The 22,107-nt window shown below is 38.9% G+C and overlaps 1 protein-coding gene across 1 annotated transcript in view; it reads left to right on the top strand.

Annotated features, from left to right (window-relative positions):
• prdm6 (PR domain containing 6) overlaps positions 1–22,107 on the top strand; it is a 107,278-nt gene that overhangs the window by 73,091 nt on the left and 12,080 nt on the right. Inside the window, exons 5-6 of the mRNA XM_031305460.2 lie at positions 3,848–3,972; positions 12,546–12,918. Coding sequence (XP_031161320.1) covers positions 3,848–3,972; positions 12,546–12,918 — 498 coding nt within the window. The remainder of the gene's footprint in view (positions 1–3,847; positions 3,973–12,545; positions 12,919–22,107) is intronic.

A 22,107-nucleotide genomic window follows, 5' to 3' on the forward strand; every position in this document is an offset into this window, starting at 1 on the left:
AAAGAGGGTCAGGTTGTTACCTCTTTAGTTGAAGTGCAACTTATTAGTCTTTAGTCTTTAGACTTAAGAAAAACAAAGAAATTCTGAACTTCTGCTTCCTTTATCAGTACAGATAATGAACATCAAGTTTCCCGTTCACAGAAGTGACAGGTACCCCTTCAAACTCCAGCCTTTTCTGTAGCTTTATTGTATTCTGGTTTATTTTTCTTCTCCTTTGGGCTAGAAATGTTTTTAAATTTGTCCAAAAAGCAACGTTGGTGAAAAACTTCAAAGATCAGTTTGAAACTGAAGAATGGACTGAAGGAGATGTGTTTCTTCTATTAAATGTTGGTAGTGGTTTATATTGCTTGTAACGTCATTTTGGTCGTAGACATTCCAAAACCCAGAAAATGACTGCTGAGTTGGGCCACACCACACTGAAATTGTGGACTGGCTTTGTGACACTTTGTCAGCATGAATGTTTTAGATAAACATGTTTGGACGCATGTAGACACATTATTACACCTTGATTTATTACCTCACACCGTTGGTATGTATGTTATTATTTAAAAGCTGATCATAAAGCTTTTTTTTGCTTTGTATGAAAACAGAGAACCGAAGAAAGATCAGAGAGCTGACGATACTGGGTCTCACTGATCTGCCAGACGAACAATTTTAAACTCAACCATGCTGCTGTAACGCAGCAGGGGTCTTTATTTTTCATACCTGAGAGCCTGTTGGATGTGTTTGATTTATAACACAGCCCCGCCTGAATGTAGCAGCGTGTGTGTATTAAACACATACATTTGTTTTAAATGCATACAAGCCGCCGCATGTTTGTGGACTCATATTTTCTCTTTTTATCCTGGGAGGTCATTGGGGTATGTTTGATTTATAGCCTGGTCCCTCCTGGCTGTGTTTTCACATGGATCCAGCCCCACCCCACCTCTCCCCCGGTGTGGAAAGAATTAATAAAACACACACACACACACACACACACACACACACACACACACACACTCTCTCTCTCTCTCTCTCATAAACACATCTTCAGCAGGCTCAGTTCGACTTGTCTGGCTGTACTAACTGCTCTCCTCAAATATTTCTGATCTTTATCAGTACTTTCACTCACTCTTATTCCCAGGAAAAATGCATGATTCCACAATTGTAAGTTAGTGCCGGTATTCAATTTTCACACTACGATTATTGTGGCCAAAACTAATACTGTATACTACAAACGGTATTGTCGCGGTTTTCATCAAACATAGCTGAAATACTATTAAATTACTTAACACCATGTTTTTGCTTTGGATTTATACACTGTTACCTTGTTGGACTTTGCAAAAACATTCATGTATAATGCAACTAAAAAAACAACATAAACACAAGCATGTTTTAATTAATGCTCGGATTTCTTGTCCTTGTTAATGGTCAAAGTATTTTTTTAAAGACAAAATGTTTGCAAATTTGCAGAGAGCATAATACTTAAGGACTTTGGAACAAAAAATCTAAACTGCTGCTCTGCACTATGATGCATTACTACCATGCAACAAATGTAATGTTGGTCTAGTTGTCCTCTTCTTGTTGGGTGATGATAGGGCTGTGCAATTAATCAAATTTTTAATCGTGATTACGATTCCGGCTCTTAACGATCACAAAAACCGAGTAATCGAGAACAATGATTATTTTACACATTACGTTTTGCAAGTAAACTCTTATTTTGTCTTGTGTTCTGAATGGAAAAGTTCAAACAGGAAATTTCATAGTTCTAGGTTTTTTCACTGTCGATTTTTTAAAACTGTTTTACTATTTTTTTAAATTCCAAAAGTCATTAAGTAATTGTGTTAAATAATCATGATTTCAATATTGACCAAAATAATTGGAATTATGATTTTTTTTTCCATAATCGAGCAGCCCTAGGTGATGCAAGTTCTGTCAGTCTGACTGTATATTGCTGTTGCTGGTACTGTCACCAGCAGTATGATTCCCCTCCGTACACAGTAGAACTGGTATACCTGCACACCTGTGATCCCTACTTTCCGTACATCAAGATGAGTGAACATCCTAAGCAAAAACTGAACCTTACGTGACTAGGTAAACCGTAAAGGCTGAGATATATATATATATATATATCCAATCTTAAATAATTTTTATTTAGAAAATGATCAGCAGTAATGTCAGTATGATTTTTAAGTAATGGGCTTAATGTTAAAAAAAAAAAAAATCTCCAGTGTGGTTGTTTATATTTGTGCATTTCTTTACAGAGCTGCTTTTGGACAAATTTTAACAGTCCGATGGTTAAATGGGGCTTTTGACTGCATCAAGAGGCGTTTTAGTGACGTCAAGTCAAACTTCATTAGTTGAACGTTTCTCACATTAGGGAAACTCAATGTGCTTTGAATTAACTGGATATTAAAAAGCAGTTATGGTTTTGGATTGAATATCATTTATTTTCACTTTAAGTGGTTGTCTCAAGCTGTTTGCAAAAAGTAATTAGTCTTCTGGCTTGAAGGCACTTTGGCAGGAAAACATGGGAGTCGTGTGGGAGTTGAACCAGTGACCTCTCAGTTACAATCTGGTCTGTCTGACACCTCACCGCCTTGGTAGGAGAAAAAAACATGGGAAATAGTTTTAAAATAGTCTGGGCTGGATATGAAAATGTGCTTTTGAACGCGGAGTTTGTTCATGTTGTTGGAATGATGTTTTTGGGTGGAACCCTAACCAGCCAGCTCACTGGCTGTGTGTTTGAACAACATCACTGCGATTAGTTGGTCCGAACAGAGTGAGAGACACCAGGTATTACCCATAAATCATTTGGGTTTGGTCAGCTATGAAATCTAGCTGTTATCAGATGGGAAACATTTCCAAAATCAGACCTGGACAGAGTCACTGACCAGTAACACTATCCCGTCTGCAGGTCAGTTTAACTATTTTTCTGACAAAATCTAGGTTTTTACCTAGCATCTCTGTCGATAATCTGGAATTCAAAGAACTGTAACTGGATTCCTGAAGAGTTAAGCAACACATACTGGGCCCTATTTTAACGATCTATGCACACGGCGTGAAGCGCATGGCGCAGGTGCGTTTAGGGCATGCCCAAATCCACTTTTGCTAAAGGGTCAGTGCGCCGGGAGCATGGTTCAAAAGGGTTGTACTTAGTGTCTTAAATAATTCATAGGTGTGTCATGGGAGTGTCATCTCCCAATCCTTTTAAAAGCCAGGCGTGTTTGTACCTTGGCCCATTGCTATTATGATGGCAGATTTGCACCCTAATATTTTTATTTGTAATCGTTTGCATGTTTGTGTGCTGCTGTGCTTCCCTGTGTGTGTGTAACAAGCATAGTGTGTGTGTGCGCGTGCTGTGCATAAGCCTAGGCGCATTTTACTAATTTGCTAGTTAAAATAACAATGAAATGCTGCGCTATTGACTTTGGACCAGGTTTTTGTTGGTCACTGGCACGATCACTTCCCACTGCTTAAAGATAGCAATACACCCAGAATGCATCTGAACACACCTCCCTTTAAGACCAGCACGCCCATGGGCGCAAAGATGGGTGCAGGTGCATTTGCTATTTAAACAACGTGGGCACTGGACAGGAAATTGACAACTGCGTTGGTCTTAAACTAGCAAAGACACTTGCGTCAGGCTTTGTGCTGCGCCGGGTGCAAGATAGGGCCCTTAGACTCTAAACTGGACCCCCATCACTCCTGTTCTGCATCTTCACACTGAAATGACTTGATATTTGGTTTTCTTTTCAGATTATTTTCAGGATGCTGCACTTTGATGATATCCAGAAGATTTTAACAAGATTAAAACCCTATTTGTGTGCCACTTTTTAAATTAAATTGTGTCTGTGTTTTATTGCAGGTCCTGTATCTTCTACAGAGCGTGTATGGATATCCCCAGAGGAACAGAGCTGCTGGTTTGGTACAATGACTCCTACACTTCCTTCTTCGGCATCCCGCTGCAGTGCATCGCTCAGGACGAAAACTGTGAGAGAACACTACTTGCCTTTCTTTCTTTCTTTCTTTCTTTCTTTCTTTCTTTCCTTCTTTCTTTCTTTTTTACTGTTCTTTTATCTTTGTCTCTCGGCCTCCTCTATGCTGGATTCTTGCTGTATGTTTGATGAACTTCAGTTTTAAAATCACATCTCTAGAAATAATCCTGGATTTTAAGACAAAAAAAGACATTTACTGTTGTAATAATACATTGTCTCTTCTAAAACTCTTCAGGTCACAAGTTTGATTCCCAGAACAGATTACTGCTGTCCTTGTCCAAGGAAGTGTCCTTAAAGCAAGAAAGTAAAATAGTCACACTAGCTGAATATCCTCTAACTAGAAGGAGACAGGTTTAGGTTCCCTCAGCTGCCTCGCTATAAAGATGATACAATCATCAGCTAAATGTTTCACATATAAATGTGACTGTAACATCTAAATGCTCCAAACTTAAGCCAAACCTCTTGGCTCTGCGACGGCTCTGTCTGCAGGAAATAAAACAGCAGTTTTCTTTGGATGTCACTCTAATTTTATTACCGACAGTATTTCAACTCTTAGACTGGAAGAAAGCTTTTGGCCCGCCACTAAAACAATGCAGTGAACACAGTTTTTTTTTATTTTTTTACAAACTTGCTGCTTTCTGATTTATTTGTCTGACAAACTGAGCCAGTCAAAACAAGACTGGAAGAAGTCTTTTATTTGCTAAAATGTAGGCACTCTGTGGCCTTGTGTCGACCCGCTGCCTCTCTCTCTCCCTGGTAACTCTTCTTGAAGCCACACTAGTTTTTAACACTTTTTTAAAGAAAAGACACATTTTCCATCAAAACGTTTTATCTTCTTTCTGCAAACACAAATATACACATTTCTGAATCTTTTATCCAGGATTCTTCAACCAAAAGTCTACGTTGACTTATTTACACTTACGTTACGTACATAACCGACGGAAGTTATGTAACAAACATTTATTTTAACCCATTCAACAATCGTTTTTTTTCCGAAACCCAACCATACCCTGCATATTGAAAAATGACACCAAAAGGGTACCCAGAGCCTTAAAAACACCAAAAAGGGTCATGACCAAGCTGCCGTGTGTGATGAGTTGGGAGTGAAAATGTGTTGCTCTTTGACAAAACAGACAGAAAGTTTTATACCGTGTAAAAACCCATGAATGCATAATGTTTCCTGTAACATTTTATATAAATCACTGTTCTCACTAATCAGACTTAATTTCCTTTTCTTTGTTTGTAAAACAAACTTAAAATGTTTTATGGTAAGCATTGTGGTTAAAAAGCTAAACAGATGAGCATGACGCACGAAGTAAGGTTGTTTGGTGAAAGTCACAACAAAGTTGACATTTTCGTGATTTCAGCTGGTTGAAATGTTTTTGACAAACTAGGATGTGACGTCCATGTCCTCAACAAACCATTCTCATTTAAAAAGCATAACTATTGTGTATTTACATATTAGAATGCTGGCTGTTTTCTTTTTTTCTACTTTCTTTCTGCCTCTCCTGGCTTTTGTCTCTTTCTTCCTTCCTCCACCTTCACTCTCAGTGTCCACCTCTTTCCCTTCTCCCTCTGTCTCTCTTCCATCTATCCTCTCTTTTTCTCTGTCATCAATTTATTTTTGTTTACATCCCCTCCAGTTTTCTGCTCAGTCAGCATGTTTATATATTTTCCCTTTTTTTTTCCTGTGGATTTGACAGAGTAACTTTACCCTGCAGGGGGAAAACAAACTTTGACATTTCTTTTTTTCATTTTCTTTTACACAATTATAGAGCAAAAAAACAAAACATGAATAAGGAGTTTTAATCTGTGGAATCCAAATTGAAATGAATTAAATTAGGAGCTCATCTTTCACATAGTCGCAGTTAAATGAGATCGCGCTGATTGCAAATTACAGACGTTTGGCCACAAACTGGTTTGTTTTACATGCCATCGTTCATCATGACAGGACTGTGGCAGCTTCTACACAGTCACATATACACATTTGTATTACTGTGTTTATGAGGACCTGTTTTGCGTGTATATTCCTTCCTTTTTTATTGATTTTAACAAAAATAATATATAACTTTTTAAAACCGTATTAGCTGTTTGTATGAAGTGATCGTCATGTCTGTTCAATGGTGCAACATGTTAGCCCAAAAGCAAAATATCTTGACAATCACTGGATTGACATGAAATCTAATAACTAATAATCTAATAATGACAGTTCATGGTCAACGACTTTGGTGATCCTCTGACCTTTCATCTAGTGAATAGGGTAAACATGTTCACTCAAAGATATCACCAAGAAACCTACCCAGTTGATACTACTAACATTAAGACACTACATTTGTTTGTATTATAAGTTTTCTGAAATTGTATGTTTAAATAAGTAGGCAAATGAGGCATTTGTATACATTTTCAGAACAGAAATCTGAACTAAAAATCAAATAAAAAATAAAGTCCTGTGCTTAGCAAAAACTCAAGATTTCAGATTAATTAAATTGTCTCTATCCATGTGAACATATTTGGTCCTCAGAAGTACATAACACACAGATACATTGTGTACCAACATACACACTGGCAGAGGGCAAACAAAGACAGCAGGATTTGCTTTTGTTCCACCCTGCAGTGAAAAAAGTTTGTTCACATCCAAATGACGTGAAATTAGATTACGCTTCTTTTGTACAAACTGAAAGACAGCAACTCTGCTCTGAATTAAAGACAGTTTGCTACTAACTGCATTTGGGCTTTCCATGGCATCGTTATCTGCTGCCCACAAAGGATGAATGTGACGTCAAAACTCTGCACTGGAGACAGCAGGACTGTGACTTTGTGTCCTCAGTGGAACAGACATTTAAAGTTTGGACCTTTATTATTGCAGAGAGCGCCGGTGAAGCACATTTAGACTGGGACCTCGCCAGTACAGCCACAGTTCCCTGTATCTCTGTATCTAACTTCTGTAATTAGTTACTGCAATGTGCAATCTTTCAGTTAAGGAAATGTAAGCTGTCAGAATCCACAAATTAGTGTATCAGTGAAAACCGTTTTGTGACAATGTAAGCCAAGATAAAGAAATAATAGTTGTAGAAAAATTGAGCGCACACACACACACACACACACACACACACATACACTCAAGAAACATGATCACTCACACACAAACCGCACAGCAATACACAACAAAGAACACACACACCCTCCGAACACACACTCGTCACACTATACAAGCACACACACACCCTGTGGTTGTTTACTCATGCACGTTCCATCCAATCACAGCCTGTCGGCTTGACGCTCCACAGCCCGGCCGCCGCCTAACAACAACAACATGTGCCTCGACGGAGAAGGAAAAATCACTTCACAGGGACTTGTCATTGTCTTTTTCTTCCTCTGCTTCTCTTACTCCTTCTCCTCTTCTTTTATCTGCTCCTTCTCTGTAACACACATTTTTTAGGCAAGGATAGGAGAAAAGAGGAAAAGTAGAAGTAGAGGAGAGGATGGTAGAGGAGAAGGGGATGATAGAAAAAGAGAATCAATAATATGTGTGAAGGGAAGATAGAAGTGAGAAGAGAAGAAGAGTATGGTTCAAGGTAATAGAAAGAGAGGGATGAAGAGCTCAGTAGAGAATTGAGAGAGATACAGTAAAAAGATTTGCAAAGGTAGGACAGAAGAAATGAAGAAAGTGGAGGTGTTTTCTATTCCCTCCACCTCTGCAGTAAATTCCTTTGTACTTTATATTCACATCTCTTCTTAATATGACATATTATTATTACCACAATGATAATTGCCTCTATTGATGTTATAAGACTTTAATATATCTGGTAACTTATCATTATTGATTGCTAACAAAGCTTTGGCAACACAATCTGAACTGTACTTCATACCAGTAAAGAGAGGAAGACAGATAGACACTTAGATGAAGCAAAGATACCAACAGGGGAGTCTCTGGAGTCAAAATCAAACTTTCTCCCATTTAGTTAGTTACATTTTATCAACGTCAATATGACAAAACATATATAATTTGAAAGTCCCATGTGCAGAGTGAAACCAACAGTTAGTGTATCTACTGACAAGTAGTAAAAGTCACAGCCATCACACACACCTACCGTAAGCCACGGCAGTACCTGCCAGTAGCTCCTTACCGGATGCTTATTGGTTCAGTAGTTTAGACACAAACGCAATACCTGAAGCCTGACAAGTTGGACTTTCGTGTGATATGTGATTTCATCAGAATCCAGCACTCTTACAGGGTAAACATACACCCCCTTGCTGCCCCAAATACTAACAAAGCAGCAAATGGGGATTATTCCCCAGCGGAAAATAGAAATAGAAATAGAAACAACAAGTGCACTATTTCCTCCTTTATGTGTAATGTTTGCTAAAATCTACAATGTCCAGCTATCTTAGGAAATTACTGAGCCTTTTTAAAAATGAAACTATGTATTTGTGATGTGTTTTTGAAAATATACTGTATGTCCAATGGGAACCAATGAGCTTTGAGCTGAAAAGTAGAAAGAAGTTCATGGGATATATTAACAATAATAGAAATATAAAATGTATTCAGCCTTCGGTAAAACAATATTCAGTGTGCAATATCATTTTGTCAGCACAAAAATACTATTATATCTATCTATATATAATAGATTACTAAACAAAGTGATTGTGTTCCAACATTTTCTGTCATTTTCTTTATGTAACATACCTAAGTCATTGTCGTCGTAATTAATTAAGATCATTTGAGTTAAGCTCAGAATTTGCATTCTAGATCGTTGTTCATATTCCCCAGTCTGGATGCACAGATGTTTTTGGGGGTCTGTGGTTTCATCCCACATTCCTAAAATTTTTTGTGGATAAATTTTTTTTAGTTAGACTTTTTTCTGCATGCTGTTGAATGTAATGTACATACTGTCAAACTGAAAGACAAAGAGAACGAGATATGAACAGAAAATTAAAAAACATGATGACTGGGAGGGCTTGTCATATGGTTCTCATAATGAAGAAGAGAAAGAGAAGGAAGAGGCTGGAACTGATAGATGAACAGGAAGACTGATACAGAGACAGAAGGTGATACTTATCCCGTATTCTTCCCTCCTTTTGCTTTTAAGTTGCTTTTAAAACTTTGCACTCTGCTCCGTCATTGAGATCTGTAATCAGTTTGTACTCACGTCTCGCCCCTCTGGAAGAGAACACACCCCTTTATGAAGAAAGAAAAGACAGACTCTGCAGTGTTGCAAACTGCATCTGCATAATTCTCCCATTTTGATGATGCATTTCATGCGCACCCTAAACCGTATTGACTAGCATTTTCTGTATATGCGATGTTTGTAGCAAAATGAATTAAGCGGCACGTAACGCAGGCGTCAATAGTGCCGTCGGGCAACTTACAAATGGTGTAATTATCTCCTCATAAGGTTATTAGAGGATCAATGGAGCCTGGTGGCCTGATGACAGAGGTGAGCTGATGAAGGATGGAAAATGGTTATGATGACCTGACTGCGGAGGGGCAGCACAGCAATGTTACAGAGAGGAGGAAAAAAGACACATGATCCTCTTGGATTAGTGATAATATGTTCAGGAACTGTACATTTCTTTTCATTTTAAAACCAGTGTATTGTACATATTTTTTATAACATTTTTTTTTATATTTTATGTTTCTTGTAGGGCTCTACCAAATGCCTTTTTTACATTGAAAGCTTCAATTAAGGGTTTAGAATGAAGCTTAAAATGTCTGTCATCATATTTTATGACATAAACGTCATACGAACGTCACAAAAAAATACAAAATCCTAATTTGGTTATATAAATGTAATTATGGTTTTGTTAGATTGCTGCTAGTCTACTCGGTTAATACAGGTCCGTGCCTCCCTGTGTTGTTTTGTTTTTAAAAGGCTAAACGCCAACAAATATGGATTGAAGCTGAATATTTTGTCATTGGAAATGTTTGGATCTCATGAGTCGGAAACAGTGCTACTGGAATGTAATTCTACAAATAGTAATACTAATTAGGGTAGCCTAATCTTGATCTGCAACTGTGCTGAAATAAGGGCTTTAAACAAAACAAAAAGACGATGTTGATTTAGAATTTGAATGTAGAATTTTATCTTTATCTTTTCTCGTAATATGTTTATTGTTATGCACCAAAATACCAAGGCAAATTCCTTGTATGTGAAAACCTACTTGGCAATTTACCTGATTCTGATTCAGATGTACTGTGGATGCTTGAGAAGGAAAATGATCCCAAAGAGATGGTGGACTGGTATAACATGGCTAAAGTGGAAGGGCACTCGGAGAGCGCAGACCTCCGCCAAGGCGTGCCCTATTTCACAATGTTAACGCAGTGTGAATTTTCCCAATTTGGAACTTATTTTCAAAATAATCCTTGCATCCGTCCCATGATTTTGATCTGCTCCAAAATGTGATGAGTTCATCCTTGGCCCATGCTACACCCTTCCATCAAGTTTCATGAAAATCGGGCCAGTAGTTTTTCCGTAATCATGCTGACCGAGAAAAAAAACAACAAACAGACAAACTAAACTGAAAACATAACCTCCTTGGCAGAGGTAAAAAGAAAAGAAGAAATACAATAACTCTTTAATGCTGGCCCCTCACAATTAACTCCCACATGTCTTCCTACCTAAACAACAAAATAAGTACCGGTAATTTGCATCGGCCACCATCTTTAATATCTGGTTAAATTTAGGGAAATAAAATTACTTAGTTAATGTTTGGGAAAAATCATTGTCGTGGTTCAACTCACATTCACTGTTGGCACAAATGACTCTCTGGTGTCAGAGAGAGGAAGTCAGTTGATTGGATTTTCTACCAGTTGATCATGCCAAGTTTTTCCAAACAAACTGGTTTTACAGAATGAAAAGTAAAACCATCCACAGTGAGTTAAAGTAAGACAAGCCCTTTTAATGTCATTTCAATGTGACACATAATGAAGGGTTATGGAGTCCAGGTCTGTCAGTTGGTCAGACCACAGAAAAGGAACATTGCTGAATTCTTGGTCAAGTGAGGACAGCTGGCACCAGCTGGTTCACCCAAAATCTAATTTACACACTTTTACGTAATGTATTTTTTCCTGTTAATGCCATTGTACTTGACCAGCAACACTTATATATGTATCCTACTGTAAAGCTGTCCAATTTATCTGCCTCATTCATCTATCTTGCCAGCTTCTAAGTTCAGATTTTTTGATACAAAGCTCTTATCAAAACAGACAAACAAAGTGCCTAATATAAAACATAAAACACATACAAATCTTTAATAATACATTACACAAAGGATGAATGCACTATAATTTATAATAATAATTAAAACTATTTGAAATAAAATACAGATGAAGTTTAATGTAAAGAAAGACTGTAATTTAATGTTCTTATAGAATCAGTAGAAGTAGCGTTTGCCATACTAGCTGTGGGAGTATTTGTAAAAATACCAGTTGTAGTATAGTGGTAGCTCTACCTCCTGAGCCTCAGTTGTAGTGGGATTATCCAAGTAAATGAAAACTCACCAGGACTGCCATCATGTGGTAACCCACCAGAAACAGGCTGGATTCCCTGTTTGGGCCCTCAGCCATAGTTTGAGAAACATTTCTGCGGTCAGAGGAAGGAACAACATGTCACTGTAACTGTACTAACGAACAGACTCCAACCAGCCTAACTAGACCCATAATTCCATTCACTGGAACCAGGAGCTGCATGTTTGCCCTGGGCTAGCCAGGCGGATCTGGCCTCAGTTAGGACAATGTGGCTGGCTTTCTGTTTCTGTCACAACAGCAAAAATCTGAATTGATTTTATTCATCAAACACAGCACACATGAGAATTTGTCCAGATGATGGATAAAACTCAAGTTATAAGTATATTTATAGCATTTAGTGTGCTGTCGCTCTAAAGATTTCAGAAGGCCAAGTTAACCTAGCTGGCCTTGTCCCCAGCCATGTCCTCCAGCCCCTCTTGGGATCCTGGACTCTCCAAAGCCATGTCAGATATGTAATCCCTCCAGTATGTTGTGGGACTGCCTCAACGGACTCCCCCCCCAGTTGGATGTGTCCAGAATACGTCCACAGGCATTTAGTGATAAATAAAGAGCTTCGCCTTCAGCCTCAGACTGGTGGAGTCCAGGACAGATTTATGGGTTCAGTGTGCTTCACCTGGGGTGGCAGGTAAAGGACTGATGACCCATAATATTGTGACCTGTTTTTGTTCTTAACCTTTCCTTTACCTCAAAGGAAAACATTATGAGTTCAAATAAAGGTGTAAAGGTGAATTCACAAGTAATTAGAAATGCGCTAATAAGAGGATCTGATCTTGCACACAGGTGATGTAAACTGTTTTGAGTTCCTGGTTAAAAGTGAACTAGTCTGCCTTAGTTACTAGTGGCTAGTAATTATAGTAGTTTGGCATAAACCACAGATCAGTCGTAAGCAGTGTAAGAAAGCACTGTGATTTTGTTTTCCTTAACTTTAGGGGATTTTTATTGTGAAAGTCTCAAAACTCATTCTCTTGAAACCACCAAATGTATAACCAATACACCTGCATAACCAAATAATTTCTGTCTTCTTTTTTTTTTGTCTGCAGTAAACGTCCCAACCACGGTGATGGAGGCAATGACTAGGCAGGAATCACTCCAATCCTTCAGCAAAAACGGCAAACCCTCGTCTTCCTCCTCTTCCACTCCCTCCACCACCCTCATGCGCTCCATGGTCTTCCCCCATTCTCCCTGCCCTAGAAATTTCTCCCTGTTGGACAAGGTTGGGGTTGGGATTCAGTCCGACTCCAGTTTCAGCCAGTTGGGTTCAAAGAACCAGCGAGTCCTGGCGAGCCCGACCTCCACCAGCCAGCTAAGCAGTGACTTCAGCGACTGGCACCTGTGGAAGTGTGGCCAGTGCTTCAAAACCTTCACCCAGAGGATCCTGCTGCAGATGCACGTCTGTCCACAGAATCCAGACAGGTAAGCAGGCATCTATAAAGATGTTTGGTCTTGAGTTCAAATGTCTTTATTAATTTAAAAGTTTGAGATAATGTTATCTCTGTATGAATGTTAATGCTGGATAAAGATTGTTGTCCTGATGTTTTTCATCCATCTCTTCCCACCACAAGCAATTCAATATAAAACAGAATTTGTAAGCGTAAGAACAGTAAACTGTATTGATTACATGAATTGTTGTGTACCAAGATGCTGAAGTGCCCTCTCCAGTGTGAGTGTGAGAATGACCTCTCCAACTTTGATAGCCGCTGTTACAGTCCTGAGATTTCCAAATAGTTTATTTCAAATCAAGACTGGCTCGTTTCAAGATTGTTTCCTGTAACTTCTGATGGCTTAAAAAAGAATACATTTTGAATTTTCCATTCATTTCCTTTTTGGGAGGGGAATAGAATGACACTGATACAACATCAGTGTTTGTATGTCTTTTGTAATATAGCCAGAAACACTTGTTTTTGCATTAACTTGATGAACACAACACAGCATTCAAGTTAAAACCTGTCGTTGCAGTTTTTCAGAGGAAGCCGGCAAACCAGACATTTAGTTTAGTAATTTATTACTTTGGTTGTCTCATCATCACACCGTTTGTGTGTGACAGAAAGTGGGAGTTTGTGGATAGGAGTGAAGAGAGTGTCAAATTGTCTGAGTGTGTATAACATCTGCCAACCTAATTATATACAGTGTGGAGGGAGGAAGAGGAGATGTGATGTGTGTGTTTGTATTTGTGTATGTGTGTCGGGGAGACGGAGGATGTATTGGAAATTTTTTGCTTAGCTTTATTTTTTGCAGGGAGAGTCAGAGCGGTATATAAATCAACGCTGTGCGTCAGTGAGAAATACCTCGCCTTACGGTGACGGGGCCAGGAAAACAGATGCCACTTATTCAATAAACTAATACTCATAGGGAAGAAAAATGTGGGCTGGATATGGAGGGGGGGAAGGAGGGTCGATGTGGAGCTGCCTGTCAATAGGAAGGTTTTATGGAACAGAGGAGCAGATAAAATTCAGCTGAACAAGCCAAACAGGCCTGAGTCCTGGAGCTCCATGGCCTCACTGTGCCTCACACTCATGTGGACTGGGATTAGACCAGCATGCCCATCACAGCATCACTGCCCAAAGTCCTGCCCCCTTATTCAAGCTCACCTCCTGTAGCTTCAGACAGCCTATTTTCTAGAGCTTCTATCTGAATGTTGATGATTTAAATTCACACTTGAAGCTCATCTGACTCAAACCTCATGTTGTCAGTCAGAGCATCAGACATACATCAGGATTTTATGTTGATAAGGCGGCTTACACTTAACGGCACATATAATGACTACTAGTATGATGTGTCGTACAACGGGCAGTGTGCAATTTTGTTGGCTAGTGGCAGTCTCTGCATGCAACAAGAGCATGTCCATGTAGAGTGATGCAGCAATCTGTGTCTGTGTACTTTATGTATGTATGCACTATGTTGTGTTGAATACTTTAAAGAGCAGTTATTGTTTTTTTGTCCAAGACAAATTTCCTTCGGGATAATACAATCTTATCTTGTCTCATCTTACAACCTATAGGTGGTTATAGTGGTCATTGAGGAAGTTTTCTACAACCTATAGGTGGTTACAGTGGTAATTAAGGAGGTTATTGGTCCTGTAGGTGGTTCCGCTGGCCCCTAAAGAGGTCCTATAGGCCAGTGTGTGGCAGTCCTGTAGGTGGTTCTAGTGGTGGTTAAAAGGTTATTGTGGTCACTGAGGAGGCCTTGAAACACTGACACTTCATTTGCCATGCTTTGCTGGTGTTAAATTTTTTTGCTGTCATCACCATTTAGATAAGATAAGAACTTTATTGATCCCACACCATAGGAAATTCACTTGTTACAGCAGCTCAGGAGTAAAAAAAGCAAAGGTAAAAGGGTAACACTTTACTTGAAGGTATCTACATAAGAGTGACATAACGCTGTCATGAACATGTGACACTGTCATGACACAGTCAGGACACATGAACCCTAACTCTAACCCTAACCCTAACCATAACTTGTCATGACAAAAACCGAATGACACTTACTAAAAGAAGCGTTATGTCATAAATGTTTATGACTTGTTTATAATATTTATGACACGTTCATGACAGTGTCATGTCACTCTTATGTAGATACCTTCAAGTAAAGTGTAACCCTTTATTTAAAGGGGTGTGCATAAGCATGACATGACACTGTCATAACCATGACATGAGACCATTATAATTGTGGAATGAATATTTTCCTTGACCTCAAGTAAAGTGAAACAACTTGGACTTGACATCTTTATGACTTGGTCATAAAGATGTCATAAAGTTTGATTACACTGTCAAATGCTTTTTTAACGGTGTCATGAATTATTCCCTTGACCTCAAGTAAAGTAAAACCAACTGGCCTCCCTGTCAGTCTCGGAAAGTCCCTGTCAGGCTATTATTTAATATCGCAAAATATATTGCAGGAAAGAAAGTATTGTAATGTAATTTGTTTTCACTATCGTGCTGCCCTAGTTCTAACATGAATTGAGGACACTCTTAGGGTCCTTCAGTGTTTTTGTGGTCACTGTGTTGTTTCTAGATTTCCTTTAGGTGGTTTTGGACCGTAAAGAAGTTTAAGGGGTCTTTTAGATGGTTGAACATTAAAGCTGTAACCATACTAACACTATGTTGGTTTGTACTTTATTAGTCACATATCTGTATTATCTTTGAAGAGACAGGTTTCAGTCTTTAGACATTAAACCAGTGTGGCTGCTCTGTGAATAAAGGAGCCTGGCTTTCCTTTCCCTACTTGATTTCTTAACGCTTCTCTCCCCCTCTCATTCCCCCCCTCTCCCTCTACCTTCATACATATTTATTGATGTTTACTTGATGGGAACATTTGGAGCTGAAGACTGATGGCTCTTTATATCAGCTTTAAAAAAAAACACACCACACACCTCCTCCCAGCTCCATCTCTTTCAGTTTTTTTTTCTTTCTGCTGACTGTTTCTTTTCTGAACTTTTTCGTCTTCTGTGTCATATCCCCCCCCCCCCGTGTGTCATTTCAACAAAATCCATCATCAGAGGTGCAGTTTGTTTATGTCAATGAGGCCTTGGAAGTGCTTTCGATTCAGTTTTAAACTGTTGTTGGGATGTAGGATACTGTTAAAGTTTTGTGATGACGATGAGTGATGAATTAGAAAAACAAATAAGAACATAAATGGACGGCGTTTCCACTTACAGATTTGACATATTACCAAAGCAATGCAGTATAAACCACTGCAATGAATGAAATTAATAACCACGGCTTTTATGATTGATGTGTTTACTGCACTGGTGTTTAAAAGAGCCATTAGTACTTTACTAAAAAATGGGCTATTGTTGCTAAGCACTTTGATCTCCAGTGTTCACAATTCAGATTTAATTCTGGTGGTTCACGTTGTTTATGAATAAAGCATGTATTTGTATATGGATATATCCACATGATATAAATATATCATGCTTGTATATCAAAGGACAGAAAGTTTACATCTGATTGAAAGTGTGTATCATACAGAGTTTACTTTATGGAGGAATTAAATGTTCATTTTGTCATTTGTTTTTACCATCTAGCAATGCCTTGTCAATGACTTGGCATCAGCTCTGGGTTCTTCAGTGTTTCCAGTGATACAGTTAAACATTCTTTATTACTAAATACTCCAATAATCTCACATAAGTAATGGAGCATGTTTAAGGTTAAACTGTATAACTGAAGAAGCCCAAGCTGAGATAACTGACAAGGCAAGACGCTTCCCCAAATATGAACCTGAAAAAGCTTTTGGTTTGGATGTGTCCAGCATTTACACGTCAATGAATTCATGGTGATATTTTCACTTAATGGAGGTTTAAATTGTCTTAACCATTTTTATGTTTGGTGTATCTTATGCTCTTATCCACTGGGACTATAAATATTAAAAGCTGCAAACCATTGAGGCCATGAGGTTTCTCCAGAATACCAGCAGTTTTAGGACGTTTAGTGTTGAGGTTGCTATTTTCCACTTAGACCTTTGGGACTTCAGACTGGCATCTGACCTGCTAATTAACACTCACAGTACAACTCTACAATTACTATTACACTCTAATTAGCCTAATTTAACTTTAAATGATCACTAATTATCTATTTGTTGTTACATTTTGTCTGTTGAAGGAGATAAAAGCAGTAACGTCTAAATTTGACCTTCATCATTGTGTCTCTACAGACATTATCTGTCAATGAGCTGGTGCCGAAGGCCGTCTGTTGAGTCCAGTTAACCTTCAGTGATCAACTCTAATGATCTACTTTCGTGTATGATATTTTAAGCTTGATTTACACACATACATTTGCCGTTACAAAAGTGTTGGCTGTCACATATATTAAAACTTGTTGGCTAAAATATTAAACCTGTTAACTGACTGGATTAACTCTAGATTTTAGAAAATAGGAGAGTTGGAATCTAAATATATGTAGTTAAGACATCTCTGCTCGGCTATCTGCTCAGCTCACTGGTAGCTTTGAGGTGAGGAAGCATTGTGGGTAATCAATAGTATCAATACCTTCTGGCTGTGTCCACATGAAGTTAAATGAAATACTAACCTTCTTAAGGACTGCACTGTAACTACACGCTTAAAAATGTGTCGCACACCCCAAAGAAAATGATGGTCTAGTGGTGCTCATAATTGTTTTGTAGTAATCAAAGTGAGGTCTCAAAATATAAATGATTTATTGATGTTAAAATGCAACATTAGTTGAAGGCTCACTTGCTGCTGTGTGAGCTTAGAAAATTCACAATAACAAAATTGTAATGTTTGCATGTCAGGCTAAAACAAGACTGTTGACATTTAGAAGATGTATTATCATGCAACAGTGAGGACATATTTGCATTAAACACTAACACAGATGTGTGTTGTCCCTGCTGGACACACAGATGTGTTGAAAAATTACTTTATTCTTTTTTTTTCAGCGTGTAGCCGCAGTAGTAACTTATAATGATCCATCACTGTGATGGACGGGCTTGTAGAAATTCCTTTAAAGTCTATTTTTATCTGTCATGTTTGCCACTAACATGAAAACCCTACTTTGTGTTGCATCTACATAAGAGTGGATTTTAAAATGTTAAAGCAAAGGTCTGTGTTCTGGTGGTAAATTTCACATCCTTTCTGTTCTATTTAAAAAAAAAGTTTTAACTTTGTTGCACTTACATGTTTAAAGCATGAGAAGCTGCTGGCAGATATAATCTGTATATCCATGTTTGTCTTTCATTTTATTTTCCTACATCTGGATGGATGTATGGAAAGTCACAGCAGCAGTACACGAACGAAACCACACAGAGCAAACAATAGTGCAGGGACTCAAATATCAAAAACACAAGTACTAATATAATATGAGTTAAATTAAAAGTGTGCAGATTTTGCTGTGCGTTGGGTGTGCAAAATGGATGTTATTATGAGTTATATGTACAAAAGATGTATTGCGCTTTGCCAGAGTTTGCAGATTGTAATTGTTAGTCCAGAAAGACCTCAGCAGCCTCCCAGTCCACTGATGCCCAGACTGCGATGGAGTGGGGACGAGTTAAAAATGTTTGGCAGGAATGACCTCCTGAGCCACTCGGTGGAACACCTCTGTGTTATTATAAGTCTTGGGCTGAAGATGCTCGTCTCAACCAGCATGTCGTGGACAGTTGGCTTGTTGAACGCCTCGCGCCCTCACGATCCGCCCCCCAGCATATAGCAGCATAGAAGCTGGCCACCACAGACGTCTGCAGCATCCTGTCGCATGCGTAGAAGCCTCAGAGTTTCCGCAGGAAGTAGAGCCGGCTTTGGCCCTTCTTGTAGAGGGCCAAAGCAGACATGTTAAAATTAAATAGACAAGTTGGAAACACTGCAGAGGTTGATTACAACTGTTCAGACCATTAAAACAAAGACAAGCAGTGGTAAGATAGTGGAAGATAGAAGAAGTGTCCTGTGTTCTTTTGTCATACGTCAATGGATGAAAAGGTTTACAGCTCTCCTTAATGACTACTAATTTCCTCCTAAACTACACTACCCATAATCCCCAAAACACCTCAAGGCAGTCTCTGTGATGACATGATATTGGCTTTTTTGCTTGGTTTTTGTTCTAGGCTCATTTGATGAGAACAACTGGTTGATGAGAGGGCATTATGTGAGCTTTCTGCTTTAATAGGTTGGTCAATACAGAGAGAGAGAGAGAGAGAGAGAGAGAGAGAGATAGGAAGGAACAAACAAACAAACACACAAAAAGATAGATGGATGTTTGGTGGAAAAGACAGAGAGAAAAGTAGATGAAGGAAAGGGAGTTTGGTGTGTTTGTATGGGGGTCTACCAGTGATTTTATTTGTGCTTGGATGTCTTCTGTGTGAGTGTGCGTATTCAGAGAGCCATTGATTGCGTATTGACGAGGCGGGAGCGGTGATTTATAGCTGCTGGTCTCGGGGGGGAATAATGTCTTCATACATAGGCGGACAGACGAGTTGTCCTCACAGCGCAGATATAACTCCGTATAGATTAGACCGACTCTATACGTACGGGTTAATCAACACACTTCACTCTGCATCACTGCATGCTGCAATCACACACACACACACACACACACACAATTATCTTCGAGCAACTTCCAGGTGCCGCCAAGACTTTGATTATAACACCAGCTCTAAACTTAAAGACCTGGAAAGAGCAAAGACTTACACACACACACACACACACACACACACACACACACACACACACACAGTTTCATTTAGTCACAGAGGTCGAATCCAAAAACAACTTTGAAGATCAAAAACCAAAAAGAATATTTTTTTACCTCCTGAACACATTACTGTACTGTGATGGTTATTGTCGTTATTTTGTGGTCAGTGTTCTTGTTTTGTTTTCTGTTTTAGTCAGTTTCGTTTAACCATGTTGGGTACACGTAGGGGTACAGATCAGATTATTGGCATATTATCAAAGATGTTTATCAATATTAATAAAGTTATGAATATGGTTATTAAAACTTTATCAATTCAACAAACAATCAAAACGGGGCACCACCCTGAAACTTCAGGGGCCAATATTGAACTGTGGAATAGTCTCATTTGTCAGTGGAAGGGTGAAATCCGAGCACTGACCTGTGTTTAACCAGCAATTAATACAATAATACACAAATAATCACAAACAACTGCTAATTAAAGTATAGTAAATTTATTAACTTCAAAATTATCAATGGCCAATCAATAATCCTTTGATTAATTAAAACCAATATACGTTTCTTCTAAGTACAACAAAACAAAGCAAAAACAAAACAGCATGTGGGGAGACCCTCTGTGTGTGTGTGTGTGTGTGTGTGTGTGTGTGTGTGTGTGTGTGTGTGTGTGTGTGTGTGTGAGAGAGTGAGTGTGAAAGAGTAGGGGGTGACGAGGTGTAGTCTAGCCAAAGACTACAAAAATGGCTACTCTTATGAGCTGCACAAAACTGTTTCACCCCAAGAGGGCGGTATTGATAGGCTAGGCCTAAGATTAGCCGTTAGCTCATTCAGGCTAAGCTATGTGCTACCAACAATAGGCTAGCTGCTAAGCTAACGTGTCTGCACACGTGTGGTTGACAAGAGGGAGACACAGGAGCGCAGAACTGTGGAGCGGTCTGCAGTTTATGTGACTCGCTGGTTGGCCAGCTGTTCACCTTAGCGCGTGTGTGTAACTAGCTATGTGTTCATATATGTGTGTGTGAGAGAAAGGTTAGAGAAGTAGGAAAGAAAGATATATATATATACTTGGATCTAACAGTACCTAAAACTCCTCAGCAGTGGGAGAAGCAGAAAGTAGCATTTACAGCCTGAACAAGCTAGCTACATATTCAACACAACATATCAACAATGCACCGTGATCAGAGTACATTCACAGAATAGATTTGACTCAGCGGTCACAATCCTAGATTAATACATTACATGCGCAGCAGTAGCGCTGTATTAATCAGATCACATTAATGGTAACACAAAGTAGCAGCAATAGCAAATTACTCATTAATAAAACACACTATTTATCTCTGCCCAGACGTAAGCCTTCTTACTGTGTGTTCAGTCCGTTTGATCGTAGGTTTCCACGAAAGAAACGGGGGTCCGTGTCTACTCGTCAGCAGATCAGAGGAAGCTCTCCTTCCAAAAAGGGCAGAAAGAAGGGAGCTAGAGTCGACTTGAGACGAAAAACGTTGTTTCCTTCTCCTGCAGATATGAAAACACTGGCGAGTGGTTTCAGAGGATCCACGGTGCTCCCAGCACCGAAATTAAGTCCACTTAGTTTCAAAAATGGAAGTTTTAGCACAAACTTGTAGTGCTGACCTGTCGTCAACTGGAGTTGAGGTGGAAAGCATTTGTTTCTGTGTGTCATGCTGTAGTGACCAAAGTCACAGGGCAAAAGACGAGAAGTGGGGGGTGACATGGAGTTTTATAGCTCAGGCCACCAGACCTGGCTCCATGCTGGTTTTATGGTACCTCTGAACCAATGGGAATGCAGGACCTCCTGGTGTTTCGGCCATTTTGTGCAGTAACACCTAGGTGCGACTTTTAGGCTGCAAGGTCTGCATGCAGGCCGTTGTTAGAAAATGGGTGATGAACCATCTTTCCTGAGGAGACCTGGATCGGAATTTTCCAAGTAGGCCTTCTTTGTCTCAGGCCCATTGTCTCTGAGCACATGTTAGCTGGAAATCCTTTGTTTGACAAGATAATGTTTAACTCACTCCTGGACGGTCCCAACAACCATTTCTACTCCTTTTTTTGGATTATGTGGCACATCAGTTCAAAAAGGTTTGGAGTCCTAATAGACTAGATTTTATCCTCATCTAGAAATTATTATTTATCTGTTACCTTAGAGGTTATAATGAGATATTAGATTTTAATGACAGTGTTGTGTTGCACAAAGTCATACATTATGTCAGGCACAAACAATATTTGGTAGTAGGATAAATTACAATTGTGGGTATCTATTTGTGGAATTATTATTGTATTTATTGGTTTGGTTGATTAGAAAAAATAACATCAGCTTTATCCTTAGCCAGAAATGTGTGTCAGTCAAATCACTTTTATTAAGAAAATGACAGTTGATTCTACAAAGTTCATCTAACAAGTTGATTTGTGTTTGAAACATAATTGTCTTTTCACATGTTTTAATAGAATAAGATTT

This window comes from Sander lucioperca, chromosome 2 (assembly GCF_008315115.2).
Source record: "Sander lucioperca isolate FBNREF2018 chromosome 2, SLUC_FBN_1.2, whole genome shotgun sequence".
NCBI lineage: Eukaryota > Metazoa > Chordata > Actinopteri > Perciformes > Percidae > Sander > Sander lucioperca.